The sequence below is a fragment of the Carlito syrichta genome, unplaced genomic scaffold (assembly GCF_000164805.1).
Source record: "Carlito syrichta isolate Samal-C Ts95f unplaced genomic scaffold, Tarsius_syrichta-2.0.1 Scaffold311864, whole genome shotgun sequence".
Lineage (NCBI taxonomy): Eukaryota > Metazoa > Chordata > Mammalia > Primates > Tarsiidae > Carlito > Carlito syrichta.
The window spans coordinates 178,960-195,438 of record NW_007255960.1 but is presented as its reverse complement, the minus strand read 5'-3'; the positions used below and the strand labels follow the sequence as shown (position 1 = coordinate 195,438).

Here is a 16,479-nt window from a genome sequence, read left to right as displayed (position 1 = left end):
CGGCCACTGCACTCTAGTCTGGGCGACAGAGTGAGACTCCAACTCAAAATAAAATAAAATCTCAAATTAAGGTCAAATGCAATGGCCCAAGAGAGAAGAGATCTCCTTCCACAGAGATAACTAATGGTTAGGGCATAAAACCAACTTCATAGTCATTTATGCCACCAATGGGGACTAGCTGTTTATTGACCATAAGTGAACCAAAAGCAAAATCCCAGATTAATAAAGGATGGGGAACAAGCCAGATAAAACAGTCATTTAAACTTCTGTTGCCTCCTGGGATCCACTTTGGGAGCCAAGGAAAGAAGAGGAATAACTTCCCCTGCAGTGCAGTTTCCTGACCCAGTCAGGTGATCTCCTTGGGCATTGGTAGATCACCTCCAAACTGTTAAAAGCAGGCTTTTTCTTTTTTGAAATAAATTATGACTCATACAAATATAAAATAATGGCCATTGTCAAACATTTTAACTCAATAGGTAATAAAGGAACCAGTAGGATATTTTAGCTAGTTCTTCCTACTGATGTTTAATTCCTAAATTCGTAGCAACTGTCTCTCCTCCTTTCCACCCCTACTGTCCCATCCTGGTTCATGTCCTCATCTCTTTATCTGTCTTTTGGGGTAACAAAACAGCATCTTCAGTGATCCTTCTGCATCCATCCTTATCACTTTGTGTACTTCCCACCCTGGGCCAGGTGGGCTCTAATGAATGTAAGTCCATTCATGTCACTCCCCCTTATCTGATCACCATCTCTTCCCCCTCAGAAAAAACAACTTTAATGATTCTCCATGTTTCACTGTATCCAAGGTGGGGTTCAGGAACATATATTTTTAATAAACTTTCTAAATTATGCTTTTTACACATTTAAGAGCAAGATAAAACCCAAGCTTCATAGGGGGTTAAATAATACTCTTGTGTGGCTCTTGCTTACTGCTCTAAGCTCATCTTTTACCACTCTCAGCTTCTCACTACAAGATTACTTGAAAGATTTTTTGCCTGGGAATTCAGGTCAGAGTTAGAGTGCTTTAAAAGCCTACAAATGCCCTGTGTCCTACCCAGGATGATTTAGTACCCCCTTTCTGTTTCTTATTGCATTCATATTGAAATTACTGGTCTCCACTCTTTTGTAAGATGCTTTGAAGTATTTTGCAGTGTTGTCTTATTGATGCCTATTGCTATACCCTGAATATGATATGCAGACACTTGTTGAAATTGATCTTTGGCTGATCAAAGACATCTCTGGCCATGGGGATGTAACTAATGTGACTGAGCTGCTGTATTTCTCATTTCAGCTCCTGGTGGGTCCATGTGGAGATGGGACCTCCAGATCCCATTCTGGGAGTCACCGAAGCCTTTAAAAGAGATACCAATAGCAAAAAGATGAATCTGGGAGTTGGTGCCTACCGGGACGATAATGGAAAGCCTTATGTGCTCCCTAGTGTCCGCAAGGTAAGCTTGCCATCCATCTCCTGCTGAGTCGAGGTGAATAAACTGAAGGGAGCCCTGGAGAGGGCAGGAGGAGTGCTAGACAGGAGTCCAGTGCCCTTTTAAGTTCTTAGACTGGCATATACCTTGAAATGCTTCTCTTTTATGTATTTAGTTTGATTTTATCATCTTATGTCTATTTTAGGTATTGCTTAAACCTTGTTCTTGTGCATTCCAGCAATGCTATTTTATGTCAAATGGTAACCAAGAGACGCTATATATCCATCTACATAAACCCTAACTCAAACAATCAATAAAAAAAGTATTTCTGTTCTGCAATATAAAATATATCAAGTATTCTACTTATCCTTCTTCTTGAACAGTAACATAAAATAAAAAACAAAGCTTTGCCTACAAAACTTATGAAACTTTTTAGGGATGTAGAGACAGGGTCTTACTCTGTTTCTCACTGTTTTCTAGGCTGGAGTACAGTGGCACCATCATAGCTCACTGCAGCCTCAAACTCCTGGGCTCAGGTGATCCTCCTGTCTCAGTCTCCTAAGTAACTAGGACTACAGCCATGGGCCACCACGCCTGGCTTTTTCCTTTCTCTTTTTAAGAAATGGGATCTTGCTATGCTGCCCAGGCTAGTCTCAAACTCTGACTTCAAGCAGTCCTTCTGCCTTGGCCTCCCAAAGTGTTGGGATTACAGGCGTGAGCCCCCATGCCTGGCCTGAAACTTTAACTATTAATCATAGTAATTCCAGGTTATAAAATAAGTTAAATGAATGCATTTTCTCTTGTCTAGGCAGAGGCCCAGATTGCTGCAAAAAATATGGATAAGGAATACCTGCCCATTGGTGGACTGGCTGAATTTTGCAAGGCATCTGCAGAACTAGCTCTGGGTGAGAACAGTGAAGTTTTGAAAAGTGGCCGGGTAAGCTAAGCAGAGTCTGGTATCATACTGGGACTATTTTTAAATTTAACAATTTAAACAAATATGTAATAATTTAAATAATTTTAAAGAAATATGAAAAGATAACTCACTTTGTGTGAGACGATGGTTTTGAGGTAGCCACTCTATTGCTAATAATTCTTCATTAGACAGAAATTGCCAGGATTATTTCATGACACCCATTCCAAAAAGTATATTCCTAGTAATTCTGAAAATGTACTAGTTAATTTGACTGATAGATTTGGCACTGCTTTTGCTGTTATTCTCCTTGTGCTTATGTTCATTTTACATTGACTATGCTCTAGAAATGCTAGTTACGTCTAGTTTTAGGCCTGTAATTAGCCCCAGCCCTCATGTCCTGAATTTCCAACTTAAGCAGAATAAGCAATCAGGAAGTAAGCCGTGAGTGGACTTGGGCTGGGCCAGTCTGGCACCCTACTGCTACTCCTCCACAACCAGTTTGGACATTGAAAGAGAGAAGACCATGTTCCCAACGTGTGAGCTCACATCCATTGTGGTTTATTTTCTTTTGGAAAAAAAAAGAAAGTCTGAGAGGAAGAAACACAAGAATTGGCAAAATTAAGCTAACATGTTTTCTCCCCCTACTCCTCTGAAAAGCCAGAATAAAAGCACTTCATTCATTCACAAGACTAGTCTAAGTCCACACATTAGTTGGTTAACTCAGAGAAAAGCATACAACCTTGACCCTAGGGTGATAGGATTATCCTAAGTCACAGACAAAATATGGTTTAACTCGGTCCATATAATCAACCACCTAGTAACTTTTCATGAAAACTTCTGCATTTCTAATTCATGCTGTGATTTTACTTAGTCTCTGTCCACCTAGACAGTTATAACCTAAGTATGAGACTGACCTATCTTAAAATAACATCTTCTATGAATTATTGTGCCTTTGTGGATCACAGTGTCTGACCTACAGTAAGATTTGTTTTGTAAAATTTAAGAAAATATTTTTAATGTAGCAATGTTATCCTCATATACTTGGCTTACTTTTTAGGGAACTTTTATGTTCAGTGAAACATTCCATTTTGTATAATTCTAGAGTAATGTTTCAGTGTAGTAGCTATTCTTAGTGTGTTTTTATATCTTTAATATAAAACTCCTTTTACATATTGGGGAAGAATTTTTGTGTCCTGAAAGTTTCCCCTATAACACAGAATGATACTAAAGAGTGCTACGCTTCACTGACTGTGGGTGTCTCTCCTTCAGTTTACCACTGTGCAGACCATTTCTGGAACTGGAGCGTTAAGGATCGGAGCCAGTTTTCTGGTGAGTCTGGAAACTCCTTCAGAAAAGAGTTGAGGATGACAGGGTTTCCTGTTATGTGTATATTTGTCGACTCACAAGTAGATTTCCTCTTTCCATTAAGTTGGTAGATTTCCTGTCCACTGATTAAAAACCAAAAAAAAAGAAAGTACTTTGAAGAGATTACAAGGAAGATATAATAATGATAATAAATTTCATTTACTAAACGCTTACTGTTACGAGGAAGCTTTTGCACTCCAATGTCCCCTCTCAGGGGGGACATACAGAAATTGCTGGTGATTATACAGGACAAACTTATGTCAGCACAATTTTTTTTTAATGTATGTTTTCCTTGAAGCTTTCCATTCAAATTGCACCAAAAATGCAAATAAAGAGATGGAATGAATATATACTAAGATATACATTAAAAAATATATTAGTAGGCGTTACGTAGAAAGAGAATGTGTGAAGTGCTTTCACAGTGGTACACAGACTGGACAGTAAACTATACATTATTAATGTGGGAGGAAGACAACAAGACTGCATTATCTGCTCAAATAGAAAAACACCAAGTGGAAGATGTCAAACAAATTACTATTGTACAGTGTGTCTCAGTGAACCTGCAGTGCATGTCAGTGACTTTCATACATTACCACACATTAGAAAACTATAAGATATAGGCCAGACATGGTGGCTCACTTCTGTAATTCCAGCACTTGGGGAGACCACGGCAAGAGGAATGCCTGAGCCCCAGGGATTTAAGACCAGCCTGGGCGACTTGGCGAGGCCTCGTCTCTACAGCAAATCAAGAAAAGTTAGCTGGGCGTGGTGGTACATGCCTGTAGTTCCAGCTACTTGGAAGGCTGAAGTAGAAGGATCACTTGAGTCCAGCAGGTTGAGGCTGCACCACTGCACTCCAACCTGGGCGACAGAGTGAGACTCTGACTCCAAAAAATAAAAATATAAGATATAAAATTTTGATTTTTTTTGGTTATAAGTTCTTCAATGTCCAGAATTCCATTTAAATCAAATATTAAAATAATTGGTTCCGACACTGTACTATTTAATATGAAGTGATTCGTTTTTCACTATTTTATAAAAGAGTGCAATCGAGTTGCTGGTAGGTGATCCATGAGATGTCTTCAAGTCCAAAGCGTTAATGTGTTTAATCTTTGTGAGGAGATACAGTTAACCCCATCTTACAAATGAAGAAAGTGAGGCCCAAATAGGTCCTTGGCCACATGGTCAGTATAATTGGCAGAGCCTGGATTCCAGCTGAGGTTATCTTGCTGCTGAGTTAATGCTGCCTCTCAACTTTAGAGAAAAGCTGAGTTTCAGTAGAGAAAATGTTCTCTCAGTAAACTATACCAACTTTTTTTTTTTTCTTTCTCCATTTTTCCATTCCTTTACACATCCCATCTTTTAGCAAAGATTTTTTAAGTCCAGCCAAGATGTCTTTCTACCCAAACCAACCTGGGGAAATCACACACCCATCTTCAGGGATGCTGGCATGCAGCTGCAAGGTTATCGATACTATGACCCCAAGACTTGCGGTTTTGACTTCACGGGCGCCATGGAGGACATTTCAGTAAGTGAAATGGTGGTAGGAGTGAAGTAACAAGGAATAAACCTCCTTGCAGATATTGGTGTCTCCCTCTGGGTACCAATACCTGAGTTAAAATACTGGGGATGAGTTAGTTCCCACACCTTGGGTTATCTTTGTTACTTATCAGGAGACAGTGATCCTGCAGCATTTCAGGTAAATTATCTCCTTTAAAGCTGTGAAGCCAAGTCATCTCTTGGTTGTTTCTCTCTTTAGAAAATACCAGAAAAGAGCGTTCTTCTCCTGCATGCCTGTGCCCATAATCCCACTGGAGTGGACCCTCGTCCAGAGCAGTGGAAGGAAATAGCAACAGTGGTGAAGGTGAGAAGGATGAATTGATTGGTGATGGTTCTGTGTTTAGTAACTAGCCTTGGATGCTTAATTTGACAAAGTCTTAACAATGAGTCTTAACCTTGAGCCTGCATGAAATGTCCACATATGGATAAGCTGCCAGAAAGGAGCTCCTCATTTTCATAATTATCAGTTCTATAATTGATATATGAGCATTTGAAAATGAGTTTTGGCCAGGCTCAGTGGCTCAGCCTGTAATCCCAGCACTTTGGGAGGCCGAGGCTAGTGGATTGTCTGAGCCTGCGGGTTCAAGACCAGCCCAACCAACTTGGCGAGACCTCGTCTCTACAATAAATCAAAACTTAGCTGGGCATGATAGCACGCGCCTGTAGTTCTGGCTACTTGGAAAACTGAGGTGAAAGAATCACCGGAGCCCAGCAGGTTGAAGCTGCGGTGGCCGAGAGGTATGCCACTGCCTTCCAGCCTGGGTGACAGAGTGAGACTCCAACTAAGAAAAAGAAAAAAAAAAAGAAAATGACTTTTATTCCTCAGCCTGAATATAGGGAATTCTGCTAAAACTTGTCATTAGCTTTCCTGAACAATGGGCATCCTCTGGCCTCATGACGTCTGCTGTTGGTGCCTACGTTTGCCCTGATAAGTGGTTACTTGTTCATCTTTTTATGCACTCCCTCCCCCCCCAGCATGGTCATTATCACTCAGAACGTGACTGACTGTCAGGGAAGACATTAGTCAAAACTCCTCAGGAGGAAAATGTTATTTTTGTTGTCTTATGTCTCTGTTTTCACTCCTTTTGATTTCCCTTGTTTACCTTCTGTCAAATCTTAGCTGCAAACAGAATGAGATAGAGAAACAGCATTTGGAGAGCACTTTCAAGATGAGGTGGTTCTGTTGAGGTCATCTAATGAGCCCAGGGTATAAGATGAGCCTGCTGGGGTTACATGAGTAGCCCCAGAAAAGGCTGGTGCTGGTCCTGTGTTGACTGGACCAAAAATAATTACCCAGACCTCTGTGGGCCTTAGAGAACTTCCTGTTTGACTAAGCAACATTCTAGACCAATTGAGGTTAAGATTCTCTTTTTCTAGTGTCTTCTTGAGGGACCATATCTGCCAAAGTGAAGAAATATGTGTCGATATATTAACTAGGAAAATCTCTCAAACTGCTATCTGGGGAGAAAACTGTTGACTCAGTCTATGTAAGGTGAATGTGGTCCTAACAATCACAAGTAATCATCCAGGGCGTAAAGCAGTCTTCTTGGTCTTCTCTTTCCTTCTTAGAAAAAGAATCTCTTTGCATTCTTTGATATGGCCTACCAAGGCTTTGCCAGTGGTGATGGTAACAAGGATGCCTGGGCCGTGCGCCACTTCATCGAACAGGGCATTGATGTTTGTCTCTGCCAATCATATGCCAAGAACATGGGCTTGTATGGTAAGCTGAAGGACGTAGCATGATATGTGTTCTCATGTGTGTGAAGAAGTGGGAGAGAATGCCACAAGGGTATGGAAGATGTTGTTTGCATCCATGTCCCACTTTCCTTACTCAGCAGAACAACCTTTTTTATTTCCCCCATATCTTCTTTAGTGTCCTAAATTCCTTCAGCAGGCCAGGAGTGATAGCTCACTCCTATAATCCCAGCACTTTGGGAGGCTGAGGTGGGAGGATTACTTGAGCCCAGGAATTTGACACCAGCCTGGCAACATAGCAGGACCTCATCTCTACAAAAAAATAAATGGATAAATAAATAAAGTAGCCAGATGTGGTGATGTGCACCTGTAGTACCAGCTACTTTGGAGGCTGAGGTGGAAGGATCACCTGAGCCTAGGAGGCCCATGCTGCAGTGAGCCGTGTTAGGGCCCCTATACTCCTTCCTGGGGGACAGAGTAAGACCCTAACGTAAAAAAAAAAAATTAGCCGGGCTCGGTGGCTCAGCCTGTAATCCCACACCTTGGGAGGCTGAGGTGAGTGGATTGCCTGAGCCCGCGGGTTTGAGACCCGCCTGGGCAACTTGGCGAGACCTCTTCTCTACAATAAATAAAAAAATTAGCCGGGCGTGGTAGCGCGCACCTAGTTCCAGCCACTTGGAAGGCTGAGGCGGAAGGATCGCTGGAGTCCAGCAGGTCAAGGCTGCAGTGGCCGGGAGTGGCCACTGCACTCCAGTCTGGGTGACAGAGTGAGACTCCAACTCAAAAAAAAAAACAACATTAGCCGGACTGGATAAAAAAATGTGGTGCGTATACACAACGGAATATCATGCAGCCATAAAGAAGGACAAACATGGACTTCACAGCAACTTGCATGGATTTAGAGTCTCATACTCAGTGATTTATCACAGAAACAAAGAACAAAGTACCCTATGTTCTTACTCATAAGCGAACCTTGAACAATTATCATAATACTATAAGAAAGGGATTGGCAGTAATGGGAAACTGGCAGGGGAGGGAGGGTGGGATTGGCAGTTGAGGAAAACTACCAGGGGAGAGTGGGGCACACCTCATCAACAAGGTTGCCTGCATAATGAACATTTGCATACCTAACCCTGAATTGTACCCCACATCTTTAAAATTTAAAAAAAAATTAGCCAAGAAAACTGATCACTGCTTCTCTAAATAAAAAGTAGCTGATCCATGAGCCAAGAAGATAATAAAAAGAGCCCGCTGACTGGGCATGGTGGCTCACATCTGTAATCCCACACTTTGGGAGACTGAGTTGGGCAGATTGCTTGAGCCCGGAGTTCAACCTAGGCAACACAGCAAGATCTCATCTCTATAAGAAAACAAAAAATTAGCCAGGTGTGGTGGCATACACCTGTAGTCCCAGCTACTCAGGAGGCTGAGGCAGAAGAATCTTCTGAACCCAGGTCAAGAAACCTTTGAATACTCTTTTTTTTTTTTTGAGCTGCGGGTCTCACTCTGTCACCCAGGCTGGAATGCAGAGGCACGATCATAGCTCATTGCAGCCTTGACCTCCTGGGTTTTTGAGATTCTTCTGCCTCAGTCTCCCGAGAAGCTGGGACTACAGGCACAGGCACATGTCACCATACCTGGCTTTTTTTTTTTTTTTTACTTTTTTTGAGTCCAAGTCTCACTCTGTAGACCAGACTGAAACACAGTGGCACGCTCACAGCTACTGCAGCCTTGAACTACTGGTCTCAGGCTTCCAAGTAGCTGGAACTATACCACCATGCCCAGCTAATTTTTTTTATTGTAGAGATGAGATCTCACCAAGTTGCCCACGGTGGTCTCAAATCCCTGGGCTCAGACAATCCTTTCATCTCAACCTCTCAAAGTGCTGGGATTACAGGCCTGAGCCACCATGTCCAGGCGCTTTTATTTTTTGTAGAGACAAGGTCTCGCTGCATTGCCTAGGCTAGTCTTGAACTCCTGGGCTCAAACATTCCTTCTGCCTCAGCCTCTCAGAGCTGGGATTACAGGTGTGAACCACCACACCCAGTCTGAATATACAAATACTTAAACTTTCTGTTAAGCCATGATTTACTAGTCTGGTTGTTGAAAACTTTTATTTATAGTAAAGAGTTATTTTTGTGGTCGTTCTGATGGAAACATGTCATAGGTAGTAAATTTTATTATGATTTGCATTAGCATGTGAGATAGCAGGACTAGAAGATGATACCATTTTATCTTTCTAGGTGAGCGTGTGGGAGCCTTCACTGTCATCTGCAAAGATGCAGATGAAGCCAAAAGGGTGGAGTCACAGCTGAAGATCTTGATCCGTCCAATGTATTCCAACCCCCCTCTCAGTGGCGCTCGAATTGCCTCTGCCATTCTGAACACCCCAGACTTGCGAAAACAATGGTAAAGGCTCATACTATTTCTCAGCCACCCTTCTGTTTTTCCCCCAAGCTAGTTTATAATTGACCTCTAATGACTTACAGACCCTCATAGATTCCACACATGGAAGTGGGGCAACAGAGAGAGGAGTGTGCATTTTGTCAGCACCTTGAAACAAATTAGTTGGTATTTCCCTGTGTAGATAGATATGATTCATAAATGGTAGTTCCTTTTATTCCATTATCCCCATGTTAAGTAACACCTGCCTTCATTTTTGTCCTAATAATAGCTAGCATTGAATCCGTATTCTGCATATTTTTGTTTTTTATTATCTATAACATCTGACTCTTTTTTTTAACCATCTGATTCTTAACACCTATCCTCTAAATTAGTGTTACTCAGTCTTTTTACCACCATCCACATAAAAAATGTATTTTATTTCATGACCCTGAACACACATTGCATACTTATTTGTGTATATTTATATAACTGAAGCCATTCTTAAAACTCAGTACTTAAGCATTCATGTGCTATACTTCAGTATTTTCTAAATGCCACTTGCTTCTTACCAAATTGAATTTAACATACTGATAGTCATGACACACAATTTAGAAAACATTGCTCTAGATGAGAGGTTGGCAAACTATGTTCTGAAGGTCAATCCAATCTACCTCCTGTTCTTGTAAATAAAAGTCGTATTGAAACACAGCAGTACTCATCTGTTTATGAGTTGTATATGGCTACTTTCCTGCTATAATGGCAGAATTTAGTAGTTGCAACAGGCAGAGACTATATGACCCATAAAGCCTAAAATAGTTGCTATTTGGCCATTTACATAAAGTTTGCCAGCCCCTGCTCCACGTAATTCATAGCTCATAAAAATCACGATGCACGTGGAAAGTGTGATTTGTTACATGAATTTATCCTTTGTAGCCGCTTAGTTGAGAGGGCACATCTCTGAACAGCTTGTTAGGTAGGAAAACTGAATCTGCTGTCTCCAAGAAACTGTTATGTGTAGCTCACCTGCTCACATGACAACTATTTTTTCTATCTTAAATTAATACCCTGAACACTGAAGTAAATACAATTTACTTTACAAAAAAATTGACTACTTTTTAAATTAAAAATGTTTCTGGTGTAGTATCAACATGTAAATAGTGCATTTCCAAAAGTTTGAGAAGGGGAAAAAATTAGCCATAGCTCTAGCCACTGTAACTCAGCTTTTTTTTCTTGCCCATTTTCTTTCCATAATTGTAACATACTATGAAACATGTATATGTGAATTGGTTTTGCTTTTGTTGCTTAGAAATACACTAATCTTTTTATTTATTTATTTTTTAGTTGGAGTCTCACTGTGTCAACCAGGCTGAAGTGCAGTGGCATACTCACGTTCACCACAGCCTTGACCTACCAACCCTTCGACTTTAGCTTTGCAAGTAACTGGAAATATAGACCTGGCTAATTTTTGGATTTATTGTAGAGATGAGGTCTCACCAAGTAGCCCGGGCTGGTCTCGAACCTGTGAACTCACGCAATCCTCTCACCTCAGCCTCCCAAAGTGCTGGGATTATAGACGTAAGCCACGACGCCCCAGCCTTAATATTTTTAAGCTTCTAAAAAATATTTCCTCAGCCTAGGCAGCATAGTGAGACCTCGTCTCTAGAAAAAACTAGCCAGGTATGATGGCGTGTGCCTGAGCCCAGTAGGTAATGGCTGTGGTGAGCTATGATTGTGCCACTGCATTTCAGTCTAGATGACAGAGTGAGATTGTGACTCAAAAAAAATTTTTTTTAACATGCATTTCAGGACACATTTGAGAGTTTATAGTGGGCAAGGATGCCAGTGGTACTGTGCTAATGACTGAGACATGGTCTGTACCCTCAGGGAGTTTATAATCCAGTGAGAAACATACACAAAGGGTATTTGGTAAGAGAATGGAATAAATTCCGACTAAAAGAAGCGTTGTTGATTGTAGTGGTAGTTGGAGAAGATGTGATGAGGACTGCAGTATCTGAGCTGTGCCTTAAAGAGAGAAAAGGGGTTTTTTGTGAAGGACATGAAGGAGACAGGGAAACTGGGCAGAGGGATCTGCCTGAGCAGGCACAGGCATGGGACATGAATCATGCTGAGTGTGTGACAAAGCCCCAAGTGGTTTCTGGAGCAAAGATACTGAATGTGAAGAGAAATACAGAAGGCAGCCAAGCTGAGAAGGTGGAGTAGCTCATGAAGCTCTTTGATATTTTGAGCAGTCAGGATTCTATTAGGAATCTATTAGTAAGGAAGATGGAGTGGTTTTGCTAAGGTGGCACCAGGTATAACTGTGGTTATACACTCAGTCCCTTAAGGACCCAGGCCTCAAATGAATGGAGCCAGGTGGGTGGGGACTGCAGGAAATTTAAAATCAAATGCCACACCTGGAACGGCCAGGAGGTCCTCAGCTCCAGCCAGTAATTGCACTGCTAGTACTGGCTGTCAGCTTCTCATTTTTCTAGAGAAACTACAGATTTAAACTTTTGTATAAGTGCCCTATTTTAATTATCTTATCAATTTTTGTGTGTGTGTGGAGATGGGGTCTTGCTATGTTGCCTAGGCTGATCTCAAACTCCTAGGCTCAGGTGATCCTCTGGCTTCACCTTCCGTAAGTGCTGAGATTATAGGTATGAACCACCGCAACCAGCCCAAGTGCCCAATTTTAAAATGTTTTGCTGAGTTGGATCCATATTTGACTTTTTTTTTTTTTTAACAAACCCTTGTGTCGAGGACTGACTTTGAATAGATTGCAGCAAGGTTGCTGCTCTGCTACATACAAAGCCCCAACCCAGAAGTAGGTCATATACAAATGGTTTAGCACTAGGTTCCCCACGTGCAGTGCATGATGGGCGAGGGGGCGACTGCCTTTCAGTCTGTGCCCATGTCCCAACGTGCAGTGGGCGAGGGGTGCCCCACCATGGGGACGGGGAATCCCGCTGGCAGAGACTTTTTTTTTTTTTTTTAATTCCGAGTCTCACTATCACCCAGGCAATATCATGGCTCACCACAGCCTCAGCCTGCTGGTCTGAGGTGATCCTTCTGCCTCAGCCTCCCAAGTAGCTGGGATTACAGGCACAGGCCACCACACCCAGCTAATTTTTTTTTCATTTTTGTGTAGAGACAAGATCTTGCATGCTAAGCTAGAATGTTTGAACTTTAATTGGCAGTTTGTGACCTCTTTTCCAGCCTTGAATGGCATTGTTATAGAGAGATGGATTAGAAAAGTGGATACATCATCCTGGGCACCACAATGAGATCCCTGAGGCCAGGCATGGTGACTCACGCCTGTAATCCAAACACTTTGGAAGACTGAGGCTTGAGTTCAAGAGTTTGAGGAAGATGAATACACAAAAGAGGTCAGGTGTGTGGCTCACCTGTAATCCCAACGCTTTGGGAGGCAGAGGCTAGAGGATTGCTTGAGCCTAGGGATTTAAGACAAGCCTGGGCAACTCTACAATAAATCAAAAACAGCTGGGCCTGTAGTTCTAGCTACTTGGAAGGTTGAAGTGGAAGGATCACTTGAGCTCAGCAGGTCAAGGCTGCAATGGCGGTGAGTGTGCCATTGCACACTAGCCTGGGCGATGGAGTGAGACTCCAACTCAAAAAAAAAAAAAAAAGAACAAGGAGATAAACTGTATATGTATTTTATAGTCATCCACTTGGTGAGAGCTAACAAGAATTAACCAGAGCCATGGAATGGAATGGCAAGGGTAAATTCTGAGAAAGGGAAAGATTGTCTTCAGAATCAGGTGAGCCCCACACACGGTCAGAGGACTTTTCCAGTCCCTCGGATAGCGTTAACTCACTCTCTCAGCACAGCAGTGTTCTATTAGCTTTCCATCATACTGCCCTGTTCCTTAGTTGGTTGTTTACAGGTTTGGTTTCTAGTCTCCACTATAAGCTTTTGAAGGCAAGGACAGGACCATGTCTCAGTCCTCAGAACCTAGCATGTGGCCTGGCTTATTGTAGGTTAATGGTGCATTGTTGACTGGGTGTGGTGGCTCAGCCTATAATCCCAGCACTTTGGGAGGCTGAGGCTAGAGGATTGCCTGAGCCTGGGGGTTCAAGACCAGCCTGGGCAACTTGGTGAGACCTTGTCTCTGCAATAAATCACAAAAACTAGCCAGGCATGATGGTGTACATCTGTCATTCCTGCTACTTGGAATGTGGAGGCTGAAGGGTTGCCTGAGCCCAGCACGTCGAGGCTGCAGTGGCCATGAGCATGCCACTGCACTCCATCCTGGGCAACAAGAGTGAGACTCCAACTCAAAAGAAAACCAAAAAAAAAAAACCCACAGTGCACAGTGCATTGTCTTAATTGTGAACATGGGAATTTCATTCTATCCATGTTAAAAACAAGGTCATATTTTATTGTTTAACACACAGCTTTTGCCTTAGTCTTCATAAATTTTAGTACTTAAGCTGTACTTAAAAGTACAGTTTCAGCCGGGCTCGGTGGCTCAGCCTGTAATCCTGCGCCTTTGGGAGGCTGAGGTGAGTAGATTGCCTGAGCCCGCGGGTTTGAGACCCGCCTGGACAGCGAGACCTCATCTCTACAATAAATCAAAAAATTAGCCAAGCGTGGTAGCGCATGCTTGTAATTCCGGCTACTTGGAAGGCTGAGGCGGAAGGATCGCTGGAGCCCAGCAGGTCGAGGCTGCAGTGGCCGGGAGCGGCCACTGCACTCCAGTGTGAGCGACAGAGTGAGACTCCAACTCAAAAAATAAAAGAAAAAGAAAAGTACAGTTTCTACTGAATGCATATCACTCTTACACCATTGTATAGCATGTTAACTATTTTAAAAGATGCCTGATCAAAATACTGTTCTGATACAAAACAGAATGTTACAAAGTAGCTTTCTTCCCTGATCAACGACAGCATGTGACTCAGTCAAAGACTGAAAATTGAGGCACGCTAGGGGAGTATTCAAGGAAGGTAAAAATGCAGTGAACTCTAGCTTACTGTCAGTGCTTGGCCAGAATGAGCTGCATCTTAGGGTTTCCTTACAGGTTACAAGAAGTAAAAGGCATGGCCGATCGCATCATTAGCATGCGGACTCAACTGGTCTCCAACCTCAAGAAGGAGGGTTCCTCCCACAACTGGCAACACATAACTGACCAGATTGGCATGTTTTGTTTCACAGGGCTAAAGCCTGAACAGGTGAGTAGACTCCAATTTCTCTGCAGCTGACCAATTGATCTGTCTTTACAAATCAGAATTCCTCATAGATTGTCTACTTTTCTGGATTACACAATACTAAAAATTATTTTAGAACGCTTTAGGTAAAGTAGTACATAGCATTTCTTTTTTGTTTAATTATTACTAGTTATTTACCTACCTGTGTCCCTCATGAACTTGCAAATTTCCTAAGAGCAGAGCTTATTTTGATCATGGTCGTGATCACTGCTACTTCTTCAAAGAGGGAGGGAAAATAGCTATTCCATAACTGAATTCTGGCTCTTTGCTGGGTTTAAGATTTTTTTTTTTTAACTGTTCATGCCTCAGAATTCATCATCCTACTTTAAAATAGCTTGTTATTCTTCTTTCACTGTAAGCTAGCATAGCGATTTCTGGGAATAGGGCTAAAGTAAGAAAATAGAGCTGTTATTTTTTTAATTTTCACAGGCTGACTATTGTGCTATGCCAGGGCTGGGAAAGTCCCCCTGACTGGGAAACAGTACCCAAGCTCTTTCCTCTCTGCAGGTGGAACGACTGACCAAGGAGTTCTCCATCTACATGACAAAGGATGGCCGTATCTCTGTGGCAGGGGTCACTTCAGGCAATGTGGGCTACCTTGCCCATGCCATTCACCAGGTCACCAAGTAATGTCCCTGGTGCAAGGGAGCAGACACAACCTCTGTGTCTTCCGCCACTGCTGTTGTGAGCTTCACACGGAGGATGAGGGAGGGTGAATGGCAGTGCGTGGATCATTTCTGTCAACCACAGTACATAACACTCAGCAATCGAATGTGTTTCTCAGAAAAGAACATGTAGTGACATAGGGCAGAGGCATCCATGGCTGGCATCTGGGACTTTGTGGCTGTAAACCAAACTTCCCTGTCCTTTTATCTCCAACTTTTCTGAAAGAGTTTACACATGCAAGAAAGTCATAGTACCAAAAACCCTGTAAATTATGCCATTGCAATATTTTAGAAGCTTTAACTGAAGCAACTTATGGTGTCAGTGGCTCCTTATGAAAAGTAGCACTTATCAGAGGCTTGCAGAGAAGACCTTGTTCTATCACTGACAGTCGGCCTCATGTTGTTCTCCATGATGGGGCAACCTTTTCAGCAGACCATATTGCAGAAATTGTGTTTTATGAATACCAAGGAGTCTGCTGCTACCACAGCAAGGAAAATTAAAGAAGCTGTCTCCTGTCTTATTTAAGAAAAAGAGAAGGCTCTCTTCTCTTTATCATTGCTGTTCTTTTCCTTACGCACAAAGTTTTCTAACTAACCTAGATTTTCATCCCATGCTACTGCCTGACTGACCATCAACCCCATCCTCTCAGGATTTATTTAAGAATGAAGAACATGATTTTCTGCTCATGCCACATCCTCGTCTTTCTCATCAAAGAGCAGTGGAGCTGTAGGTAACTACACTTGATCTCAGCATCCACTTCAGTGATTGTGTGGTGGTCTCCATCGGGATGTTGCCCTGGTCCAGTTGGACCTCCTCCCTTTGTTCAGTGTGGTACAGTCACTCATCTCACATCATGAATGAAGTGATACAGGGTAGTACCAGGAAAGGCAGCATTCTGAGCTTTTCGTGCTGCCAGCTGGACTTGGGCTTCACCCTTTGTACAGATAACCACCATCTGCTCCAGTCATGTAGACTTATTGCAGCCTGGTTTCTCTGTTACAATAAAATTACTGTAGACCCAACCATCATCTAGTAAGTTCCTTTTTTCTTCAGTGGGAGAAAGGGGTAGCAGTGGGTATATATTACAGAAGTTAAGAATCATGTCCAGCTGACCATAAGCCAGTAGACGTGTTTGCAAATCCAAAAGCTGACTGAAGATACATCTTCTTGTCATTTAGCTTGTCTAGTCCAAAGATGCTGAGAATGTGGGTGTAATCCTTTGGACCTTGACAGTGAAAGGAC

General features: G+C 42.4%; 1 protein-coding gene across 2 annotated transcripts in view; it reads left to right on the top strand.

The window, feature by feature from the left end:
- GOT2 (glutamic-oxaloacetic transaminase 2) overlaps positions 1–16,262 on the top strand; it is a 25,486-nt gene extending 9,224 nt beyond the window's left edge. The window contains exons 2-10 of one of the 2 annotated variants that reach the window (XM_008069215.1): positions 1,292–1,448; positions 2,233–2,361; positions 3,610–3,669; positions 5,072–5,233; positions 5,465–5,569; positions 6,835–6,985; positions 9,204–9,369; positions 14,385–14,535; positions 15,079–16,262. In XM_008069215.1, coding sequence (XP_008067406.1) covers positions 1,292–1,448; positions 2,233–2,361; positions 3,610–3,669; positions 5,072–5,233; positions 5,465–5,569; positions 6,835–6,985; positions 9,204–9,369; positions 14,385–14,535; positions 15,079–15,201 — 1,204 coding nt within the window. In that variant the 3' untranslated portion in view covers positions 15,202–16,262. The remainder of the gene's footprint in view (positions 1–1,291; positions 1,449–2,232; positions 2,362–3,609; positions 3,670–5,071; positions 5,234–5,464; positions 5,570–6,834; positions 6,986–9,203; positions 9,370–14,384; positions 14,536–15,078) is intronic. The other variant, XM_021718145.1, reaches the window with a different exon arrangement.
- The last annotated feature ends 217 nt before the right edge of the window (positions 16,263–16,479 follow it).